General features: G+C 34.7%; 1 protein-coding gene across 18 annotated transcripts in view; it reads right to left on the bottom strand.

The window, feature by feature from the left end:
- EHBP1 (EH domain binding protein 1) overlaps positions 1 to 11,877 on the bottom strand; it is a 368,736-nt gene that overhangs the window by 37,086 nt on the left and 319,773 nt on the right. For all 18 annotated transcript variants that reach the window (XM_042981497.1, XM_042981498.1, XM_042981500.1 and 15 more), the window contains 4 exons: positions 11,506 to 11,630; positions 9,008 to 9,146; positions 8,721 to 8,827; positions 5,955 to 6,078 (listed from right to left, as the gene is read on the bottom strand). In XM_042981497.1, the coding sequence (XP_042837431.1) occupies positions 5,955 to 6,078; positions 8,721 to 8,827; positions 9,008 to 9,146; positions 11,506 to 11,630 (495 nt within the window). The remainder of the gene's footprint in view (positions 1 to 5,954; positions 6,079 to 8,720; positions 8,828 to 9,007; positions 9,147 to 11,505; positions 11,631 to 11,877) is intronic.

Below are 11,877 nucleotides of genomic sequence, written 5' to 3'. Positions count from 1 at the left end.
TAAAAAAATACAGGCCAAATATATAATTACAATAAAGTTCAGAATGCAACTTTTTTGGGGGGTATAAATGAGAAAACACAGATGAAAGAAAAACCAGAGAGAAATATACAAAGTATGAGGTAGTTACATGACCCTTAGATTTTTAAGTTGAGTTGTATTTTGAAGTTTGCACTTTCTCAATATCTAGGAGTCACAGTATCAAAAATCCATCTGTTTTATTCATAGAATATACTAATTGTAGCATAGAAGCATAGCATAACAAGATAATTCTCTTTGTAATCATTTTATGTTGGTCATTATGAAGGGAAAAGAAACCAATGAGATTGAAATTATATTATTCTACACTCTGATCACACAAACACCTTTTCTTTTCTATACCTTCTGCACATGCTCCTTTTCTTACTCATTCACAAAGCAAATCTTTTATGATCGTATATAATATTTTAGGAACATAAGTATAAAACCTTTTGGAAGTGTAATAATGTTTAAGTATTTAGACTCTAATCAAGAGACATGACATTGAACCAGTATTCATGCCACTTCAGCACTAATTTTCTATAAGATCTTCTAATGTACCGATAAAGTTTCCTTTTTTTAAATAGCTGAGATTGCTTTTTCATATTGAAACAGATCAAGATCACATTTTTATTTTAGGAGTAAAACTAAGGGGCTTTAACATAGGAAATGTATCTATATACCAGTGTCATAGATTGTAAGCTGTTAAGACAAAAATAATTATATAAATTTAGAAGTCTTTAGAATTTTAGTTTTATTTTTAACATATATCAGAAAACCATCTTCAGGTATTTATTAGTAAGTAGCTGATCCTAAACTGAAAACTACTCCCTGAAGGCCATAATGCTCAACTTTCAGAACCTCCTAAAGATTAGCAAAGAGCTAGACACTTCTTTTGAAGAGAAGCTTGTTTTTATCTCTGATTATTTCAAATGAGGATGTTTTGCAACCCAATTTTCACATATATTACACGATGATGACTGTGGCAGAGAAATAATGTTAAGAGGAACATGAGTACCTCTAACGGGCCAAATGAGTTGGTTAAGTGACTTTCTTCATAACCTAAATGAATATTGATCTGTTTCTTCTGAGTTACTAATTATAAATCACAAAATGGTGGTAAGAGAGTCCAGAGAATTAGTAGTAAGACCCCAGGAAAACCAGACATTCACGTCTATAAAGAGGAGAGGTGAAGCAGGAACTATGTCATGTGGTGTCTGGAAGTTGGAGTCCAGAGCCCAACTGGGTTTGGGTCCTGACTCCACCACTTTTAAATGTATGAATTGGGCAAGTTCTTTCTCTGGGCCTCAGTTTCCTCACTGAAAAATGCTATTTTTAATAGTCTTGGTTATTAATGGAACCTATCTCATAGGGCCATTGTGAAAAACAAGGAAATGATGTATGTAAAGCATTTTCCATAGAGCCAGACATAGTAAGCATGCAATAAATACTGGTTATTACAAATATTTTCATCTTTAGGCAAAGATAATGGATAATTCTGGAGATTCAAAGTGGAAAGTTTCCAGTAACAACCTAAATAATTTTATTTTTATTTTTCTGTGGGCCCAATTTCCTGCTTTAAAGCAGCTTTAATGCTGCATTTGGCTCCTCAAGAGCTGAGGTAAAGAAACATTCTGAGGAATGTGTAGAAAAGTTATTTCTTTTAACTCTTTGATTCTTATTCTCCCTGAGTACATTTAACATTTTTAAATGGTCAGTTAGGTTTTTGTAGTGGATAGTCTACAAAAAGTACCAAACTTACATACAAAATGTCAACGTGGAATGCACATGTTTCTAATTAGTAAGTCTTACTGTTCCTAAAGAAATAAATCATTCTAAACTTTAGGTGCTAGGTATTTAAAAGTTCCTCCTCTGTAGAAATTTAAAAAAATAAAATAAAAAGAACTGATGGAAAAAAGTTCTTTAGTATTTGCATAAGAATTTTACAGATCCCAAGGTAGGATGGCAGAACACACACACACACACACACACACACACACACACACACACGCACACACACACACGCACACACATGCACAAGCACACGCGCGCACACACACGTGTTATTTAGTATTCAGGCTAGTTTAGGATTACTCATTTTCAGAAATAACCAGTCATATGAGTCCCCACAGCTGCTCTGTCTCTGCCAATGACACACTTTCTCCAAATGGATGTTGGGATCTCAAGCCCTTTCCCTGCCACTGCCATTCTCACCCCTGGTATATTGTCATCTTGCTGCAGGATCCACTGAAGTGCTCTATTACGTTCCTTTGCTGCTTTCTTGTTAGAGCCTTCTCTTGACATGCCAGGAAAAATGCCCAGTGGTCTAGGCCACCATCCAGGCTCCACCTTTCTTCCCATCAAGATGCAAGAGTTTCAGAGCTAAAGGGGTTGATACTTAAAACCCAGAACTACTCAAGTTCTGGGAACTGAGGACTCAGGCCTAGGGCAACTACTAGCATTATTCTAGTGGTATTTTATTTATTTTTTAGAGCATTTTTTAAATGCTTATTTCTATATTTTGAGATAGAAAGGGTGGGGGGAGGAGCAGAGAGAAAGAGGGACAGAAAGAATCCCAAGCAGGCTCTGCATGGAGTCTGATGTGAGGCCCAAACTCACGAACCATGAGATCATGGACTCTTAACCGACTGAACCACCTAGGTGCCCCTCTAGTGATATTTTAAATTAATAGGGTTTTGTGGGTTTGTCTGGCTGGAGGATGCTAATAACAGTGCTTCTTTTGGAAAATGTATTCTCAGTTCTGCAAAATTATCTTCTAAATAAATTTTGCAACCCATTTAAAAGTGAGTGGATTCCCTCAAAAAGTTAAATAGAGAATTAACATATGACCCAGCATTCCAATCTTAGGTATATACCCCAAAGAACTGAAAAACAGGGATTCAAAGAAATGCCTGCACACAATGTTCATAGTAGCCAGAAGACGGAAACAACCCAAATGTCCATCAATGGATGAATGAATAAACAAAATGTGGTTATATGCATATAATACAATATTATTCAACCACAAAAAGGAATGAAGTAGTGGTACATGTTATAATATGCATGAAGCCTGAAAACATTATGTAAATTCAATGAAGCCAGACACTAAAGGGCGACTACTATTTGATTCCACTTATATGAAATATCTAGAATAAAGCACATTTCTAGAGACAGAATGCAGACTAGAGATTCCAGGGGGATTACAAGAGGAGAAAATGGGAAATTATTGTTCAATGAGCACAGACTTTCTGTTTAGGGTGATGAAAACTTCTGGAAATAGTAGTGATTGTATAACACTGTGAATGTATTAAATGTTACTGAATTGTATGCTTTAAAATGGTCAATTTTGTGACACGTGAGCTTCAAATCAATAAAGAAATATGCTCAGTATCTAGAAGTATATAAAACTTGAAGTAGCAGATAAAGTATGTTTTGTTCTGTAAAGAACATATGGTGGGAAAAGAGGACTGACTTAAGAGCTAGAAAACCCAAGAAGTCCAGTTTAAGCCTTAACTCGGCCATTACTACTCAGGCCTTCTTAAATGAGTCATTTCCCTCTCTGAGCCTCAGTTTCATCATGTAAGGAATATGATACCATCTGCTCTGCTTAATTCTGAGGCTGAGATTCAGAAACAGCATAGCAAACTAATATGTCAGGGAAAAAGTACTAATTGCTATAATAAATGGAAAGTTGGAAGCATTGGAACCCCAAAAAGGAAAAGGATGAATATATACTTTCTCTTTCTAACACCTTATCTCTTACTTCAGATGCTAACTAGGCTTTAGGCAAATCTTGAGAAACAATTATTTGGTCTGGAAGAGGTTCAGTATAGTCCAGGGTAATTGCCGGAGCTTACCAAGCTGGGAACAAAGGCAATTTTAGTCTGAATGTGCAGTAGCCAACCCAGTCTAGATCAGATTCTGTCTTGTGCAGTAAGCAATATAAATCCCCAAAGGGATGCTAGAATCAATCTGTAGTCCATGACTATCTTTCAGATTATAAATGATCTATAGGTGAAATGGGGCCACTTCAAAGCTTCAGCGGTAATATGTGGGATGGGAAGGAGAATTTCAGTCTGTTTTGGTTAGAACCTTCAATAAATCAGGCTCCAAGTTTGAAAAAAGGGAAGGAAACCGAATTTGTAGGTTTTTTTTCTAGTGGCACAAGGCTTCTTGTATAGTAACATCTAATTTATCCAATACAATGAGGAAAGGTGTTGAAAGAATTTGTTTAAAAAAATTAGTCTCTTCAAAATATTTAAAGGTAATAATTTTAAAATGTATACAGAAATTATACTACCTAGTATTTACATTTTTATATAGTTAACATAACTAATATTTTCAAAATCCCCTAGAAACCGAAGGGAAAATGCAAATATGAAACAATATATTAGTTTATGGGATACTTGTTGAATTCACACGAATGTACAAGACTGAGCATACCTGTAAGTTGTTAAGGCAACAATAAATATGTTCTAGGTAATCTAGTATAATGGGAAGGATCCTGTATGATAGGGTTCTGGTGACCTGAATTCTAGTCCAAGGTCAGGCACTTACTGATCTATGTGACTTGAGCTTTCCCTGTAACTCTGTCTCCACTGTACAATGAGAAGGTTGGGCAATAGTGTTCAAAAGACAAGGTGTTTTTTTTTTTTTTTTTCTGGTTTTAAATTTTAAGCAGTAGAACCTTTTCTTTAAATGAACTCTTCCAAGAAGGCTGCTATTTCGAATAAATAAACTCAGCTGCTCTGTTTGAAGTAAGGTAGGAAATCCAGACGCCTGTCTGCTTTCTGCTCTCTTATTGTCCTGACAGCCCTGAGATGCCTCTGAAGAAGCTTTAGGGCTCCACAGAACACAGTTTGAAACCCACTGGGCCAGATAAAGCCAAAGGTCTCTTCCTGTTCTAATATGTTCTGATTTCACTAATGTAGGCATTTTCAAATGTCCCATATAAATGCTTATTTTTGGAGGAGTTTTTTAATTGTAAATATATTTTTGGCAAATAGAGAAGAAAAAGTTCAGGAAAGCTTTCCAATTCTAATCTACTACCATCATTTTACTAGTCTACTTTCACACGGCTAATAAAAGTAAAAAATTACTTATATTAAAGGAATGAATGTTCCACTTTATGTTTTGACATTTTTTTCTTAATATAATTTACTTTTAATTTGGTATAAAAATCTGAATTTATTTCTCATTTTTACGCTTCTTGTAGGAGCAGCATTTTAAACAAATACATACATTCCTTTAAAATATACACATACACTGTTTTTTTTTCCCCAGTAGCTCACTCTGCACTTAGATCTATACAATCACTATTGGCAATCAGCATTAAATGGCAATCTACCCTCTGGTTAGGAGCTAACTTGCTGCTCTAACCCATTTTTATAAACCTTCCTATATACTTTAATCCTTTCAAATGCAACTGTGACACAAACTATTACAGACTTTTAAAAACCTGTTCTCTTGGAAAAAAAAAAAACAAACTGTGGAGCATCAGTAACCAGATAGTATTCTCAAATTTCAGTGATCTAGTCCATGGAGCCGTCCCCTATGCATAGTGCTCTGTTTCATGCAGTACATGGCTTTAGCTGGCCAAATCTTTTTTTTTTCCCAATGAATCAGTAGAACAGTGAAGATCTTACTTTTTTTTTAAGCAGTGGCATATCAATGAGGCACAGATGTGTATTCCAACTCTGCATGGATGAGCACACTGTTCAATAGTGCTGGCTCACACGGTATCAGGGCGAGTTATCACTTCCCATGAAGGCACTCTTATCACCAGGGCCCAGAGAGGTGGCTGCAAATCGCAGCCTTTTTATTTTCAAGGCAGTTCTGCTGAACATTCAGGCTTCAAAGATTCACACTTCCAAAACTCTATAAGAGTTTGTGAACGCTCAATTTGCCAAAACTGTTTACAGTGTAATTGGGCACCGTACCTGTGTCCATGAGATAGCGAAGGCGCTTCTCCACCAGCGCGGCACGGGTGTCAATTTGCTTTTGCTCATTCTCTAGTGCTGCCAATTCTCCTACAACATACTGACTGGTGTCTTTGAACCCTTTCTGTTAACGAGAACAAACAGGAAGGAAAAAAAAAATCACTTGTAAGTTGCATTTTTCCTTTCTACAAACACTTAGTAAAGCACTTACCTAGAGAACCAAATAACACCGTTAGTATCACCCTTAGTATGAAAAATCAACTCCCTGTGATTCAAGAAATTTTCATAAATGCTATGTATAGCAAAACTTTTGCAAATAGAGAAAATCTCAGCTGTTTAGTATTATATTTATAATTTAACACCCAGATTTGCCATATTTAAAAAGTTAATGCAGAGAAAAAAATTCTCCTTGAAGTCAGAGTTATTTAAGCATGGACGACGATAGAAGACAATTTTCCTCTTGGTGACTGTCAAAACAAACACCAATGACACATTTCATTCAAATGTGCAATATGCAAAAATGGAGCCTTACTAAGAAAATGATTCTTAAAGTATCTATCCTGAAAAACACAGACTTATTCTTACAAAAATACAAAATTAAAGAGATACATTTCTTGCTGTCATAGTAAATATACTATTTAAAATGCTTTTTAAAAATTATAAAAAAGAAGTTTCTAATATCTCCAGTTTTCCCTCCAGCTGGCTGCTGTACTTTAACATGTCGTTCTGTTGATATATCACTAATTATTGTAGCTGCGAATTCTAACTTGACAGGTGGTTTCAAACCTTGCTGCAAGGATCTAATGCAACTAGTGCACTGATTTGGTTAATCTCCCATCTAACCAAATTTGGATTTCAATTTGAAATGTTACTTTTTACAATCATCCATGTTTAAAAAATTATCCTTAGAAGTTTTATTTGAAGTAGCAGTTCTATTATAAAGTACCAGTAGAGTCTTAATTTTTATTTTCATATTACTCATTTAAATCATTAGGGGGTAGGGTTATTACTTGTGGTAGAGTTACAAAGAGATTAATTATGGCTCCCTTTGTAATACCTGTTTACCTTGTGACATTTCCAGAGCTAAGTTTCCCAAGTAGCTGAGGAATACTGAAGAAATGCTTAAGTGATTACTTTCACTACCACCATTACTAGCATCAGAATTTATAACATTATGTATTCAGAGAAACAAATATGAAAAATCTCTTCTATCAAATCCCTTCCCTACCTAGAAGCATATTAATCTCTAAGAATCCCTGAGGAATTATCTTTGGGTCCTCCTTAAATAAGAAACAAAATCAAGAATTATGTTATTTATGAGCATATTCTGGAATCACCATGATCAATAAACACATCTAACCATACATATGACTTATCTATCTTTGGAACCGGTAAATTCACATGTGAACTCTATATCAGCTTACTGTTAAACTGATTTTGGTGGTTGACAAACTTAAAGATCAAATGTATTTTAGGAAATCATAAAACTGATAATTTTTCAGTATAGTGTGATCAAATAAGTTACTGTATTTTTTAAAGACCCATAAAAATGGATATTCTCCCATCTCAATATGAAATATAACAAAATCATAACAGAATAAATGTAAATGGTAACTTTAAAATCTGGAATAACCTATCTGCCGTATAGCACAGCATTTCCAAAAAGGACTTTCCTTTTTTCATTCCCATACAAAGGGCCAAAACAAACATAGTCTGTAAAGACAACATGAGTAAGAAAGATAAAAGGAAGCAGAAATGATAAGCAACATATAAACTTCATTGTTTTTACAGACTGGCTCAGTTAAAAACAGTCACAAAGTTTATTACCAGATTTCTTTAGTGTGAGTATACAGTATACTCAAGTATTCTGCAACTTACAAATTATACCAAATATTCCATCTCGATATATGAGTGAGCTGTTCTGTGTACTAAAACCTGTCTTAGTACAACTTAAAAATGAGAAGTTTTTAAGGACCCTAATTTGTAGTCTGTAATTCTGAGTGCACTTATAAGGATTTAAAAATCCAGCAAAGACCATTTTAACAGTAAAAACAATGAAAATATTTACACAAACTACAGATAATAAAAAAGTAGCACCGCTCTTAGAGAGCTATGCTTCCAGACAAAAATTCAAGTTAAAACTTGTTCTTCCTGCTTCTGTCCCGCAGCTGTCCATCAAAAGCAGCTTTCTCCCTGCGGTCTATCAAATATTTCCCTCACAAATCAATTTTACACATGATCAGCCCATACCCCTACTGAGCTGAACCTCCCCGTTAATTAAGTGAAGAAATTACCATATATATTATATTAATGCAAACATCATTCAGCTAGTAATTCACGGCTGATCTGGATAATGGAAAGGTTGAACACCCATTAACCCAAGCCAACAAAATGGGTTGGCTGAGAAATTCTAGCAGGTCTCATGTGACTTTTCCCTCTAACTGCAGCTCTGCGGTATCTGCTATTGTAATAATTAAAATCCTCCTGGTAGATCAATACTGGAATCTCTTTATGGGAAGTGCCCTGATGGAAATGTCTCAAGGAAGCTGGGGCTGTGGAACTCTGAAAAATTCATTTTTTTTTATCTGACAATTATCACCACACTGCAGACTAATTCAACAGTGCACCCCTCTCACTCTGCTTTGAATGCACTGGAGATTGACATCTTAAAAAACCTAACATCTCATTTTAACAAATAAAGGCACTATTTCCACATACAGTTTGGAATTATCAGCAATCATGAAACCACACAAAAAATTAATATACATTAAGCACTTCATCTTCTGATGGCTTCCTCTGAGTTTCAGTTATCGCTGTCTTCTCCTCATTTCCTTTCTTTGTATCTTCCTGTATTGATCTCTGCCTTTTCATCTCTTAAAAAAAAGGGGGAAAGACATGTAAAATTATTATAAAGCTTGATATTTGTGTATTGAAATGTGGATTTACACTATCAGCTTTTATATATATATATATATATATATATATATATATATATATATAGCTAAATACTATTAAATCATAAGATGGGAAAACATTTTTAAAAGTGTTCCTACCTGGTCTATTCTCAACATATTGACTGAAAGACTGAAGTTGAGTTTTTCTGACTGTAGAATCCTTGCTGAAAACAACAGGATTTCTAAATCGTTCTGTTGCTTTTTGTAATCGTTCAGTCCGGAGATCTTCTGTGCCATTCTAAAAGTAAAACAAACGTAGTTAAGACATCCTGATTGTATAAACGTGAAATTACATATTAGCAGAACAACTTTTACTGATTTAGGAGAATGCCAAATTAGAAACTTTGTGAAAGAAAAAGGATTTCAAAGAGCTCTAAGTAGTTCAACTACAAGTGCTGTTGCCTGTAACCAAAACTTTGGGAGACATAGTTTAGATGGAGGATCACTCTTGATAACTTTGATTCATTAGATGCTGTAAACCCCTGTGTCTTCTCCCAATGATATGTATAATTTAAAAGCCATGGTGCTTCTTTCTGGTCCCCCACTATTCTGCCCCATCGGTTTGTACAGTCCCACAGACTTGTATGACAAGAAGAACTAGTTTCTAATTTTATGCCCATTGAGATAAACCACTAATGCTGGATGAAGGCTAAAAGGTAGGATTATAATACTACCCCACTGAACTGCATTTCATCAGCTATAACTTTCCAAAGCCAGATTTGTAAGTAAGCCCTTTACAGCTAAGGAAACTACAATTATCTTTTCCAGAGCTTCCTATGTTAATACTGGTAACAAATTCAAATGGTTCTATCAACAAGAAATATCCCAGAAGACTGAACTACTGCAGTGTGTGGAAGCTGCAGATACCGAGGTGCTGTGTACCAAACAAATATTTCATTTTATACCTAATCTTTTATTATTTTTATTAAGTGTTTTGAAAGTAAATAGGGAAAGGCTAAGATGCATGACTAATAGCTAAGCCTGCTGAATGCTGAAACTGGTTATCAAAAGCTACCAAGACTTTGCCCTTCCTCTGCATTGAGACAATCAGTAATGAGGGAGCCCTCCAATGGCCTATTCTCTAGCCTCAAGGAGGCCTGGGATACAGAATCCTCAGGGGAAGGTAACAGTTTATCCTTTTCCACAAACACAGAATGCCTCATTTATAAACGTGTAAACTGCATTTTATTAAAAAAAATAAAACCCCAAATCAATGCTGAAAGCTTCAAGAGAACAGATGGACTCTATATGTTCTTTATAAGCACCATTTAAAAAATCTTAACTAAAAAGATCCACACAAAGACAAGCTGTTTAAAGCACACCTTTTGTTGAAATAACTTTAAAAATTACCACATAAGAGATTTTTAGATAGCGAAACAATTTCATCTATTGAGACAATTAAACCTTAAGAATGAAAATACTCCCATTTTATTTTTTCAAGTTACAGAATATCTCTATTATTAGTATCATGTACATACTATGCTAGCTATGTAGCTGGGATAAAAACAATTTTGGCTTTTATTTATTTGTTTAAGAAAAGTGTGTATTCTTATAGCTATTATTATAACTGCCCAATGGTTTAAAACTCAAGTCTTTACCAAAATAAACAAACACGGCTAAATTTTTTGAGGCCTGGCAACATGCTGAAATATCAGTGCGATTAGCCAGCAAATCCCATCTTAAGAAACGTTTTTATGACTAGGGACTTCTGCCACTTTACAAATGTATTCCTCTAAACCCACTAATTCAGTTAGCCTTTTCAATCCATTGTATTATTCTTAGGCCAGCATCATTCTGCATTAAATCCACTGCAGAAAGCTAAATTGAACGCAAAAAATCAGACCTGATCCAGGCTTCCTTTTGTTCAAAGATAGAGACCAAAAGTCCTCTGGTGCTGCCACACACTTTCATCACCAATTTATAGAAACCAACAGTATAAGGGAAAAGCAATGAAAGTCATTGTTTTGGGACTTCAAAGCATCTGTGTGTCAGAGGAAGGAAATCCTTTCAGTCAGCAGGGCAGTCCCCATAGTCCGCAGGTGGGTGAAAAGTTATACAGGACTAGAAGTGCCCTAAAGCTACAGAAATATTAATTACGCCATGAGAGGAAAAGAAGGATGGCTTGTTGAGGATAGTACAAATAGCCTAAATAATAATAATCTTCATGTGACATTTGGCTAAAATATTACTTATACAAGTTAAGATTCATATTGGCACACAACACTTGCAAGTATCTTTATATACAACCACATACCATCTTCAGTTATTAATTAACATTAATCCTAATTCATCTAAACAGGTCAGAGGTTGAGGGTAATAGAAAAAATGCTGGAATTCTCTTAGCAATATTCTTCCTAGCAAATATACATACATATAGAAGTTGAAAACAGTTTCTACACTCATGAACACAACAAATTAAAGTAGTAGTTTCTCTGGAAAGCAGTGATTACCATATTGCTACTTAATTGATTTGCTATTCAATAAAAAATGTCTATCTTAATCTTAATGTGAAGAACTTGTAAGAAATTGATTTTAGGTTTATAAAGTGCCAGTGGAAGCTAGAATGCACACAGAGACAAATATTTTAAACAATTTACCTTAATGTCTTGCTCTGAGCTCTCAGTTATAGCTTTCTGTGCAGCACTGGAAAGTGAATTTGCCACCTGTGGCTGAGCCTCTAGGAGCTTCTTTAGCTTCAAGTCCACCAACTTAGTGTTTTGTTCTGTTAAATACACAAATACTATGAATAACTGAGATGCATTGAGATATGTAGGCTATCAATTTAGGAGACATCACAAAAATATTACTATATTTTTAAAAAAGACATTAGATTTGTGAAGGAACCTATCAGACCTGACAAATGCACAACTCTTCATATATATATAAACTGTAATACATACTATATAACTATAGTATAAATGAGTAGTCTTTAGGTATGTTAACTATACATTTTTTTAATTGAGATACAA

This window comes from Panthera tigris, chromosome A3 (genome assembly GCF_018350195.1).
Source record: "Panthera tigris isolate Pti1 chromosome A3, P.tigris_Pti1_mat1.1, whole genome shotgun sequence".
Classification (NCBI taxonomy): Eukaryota; Metazoa; Chordata; class Mammalia; order Carnivora; family Felidae; genus Panthera; species Panthera tigris.
Note: the sequence above shows the minus strand (reverse complement) of the source record. Positions and strands in the feature narration are given on the sequence as shown.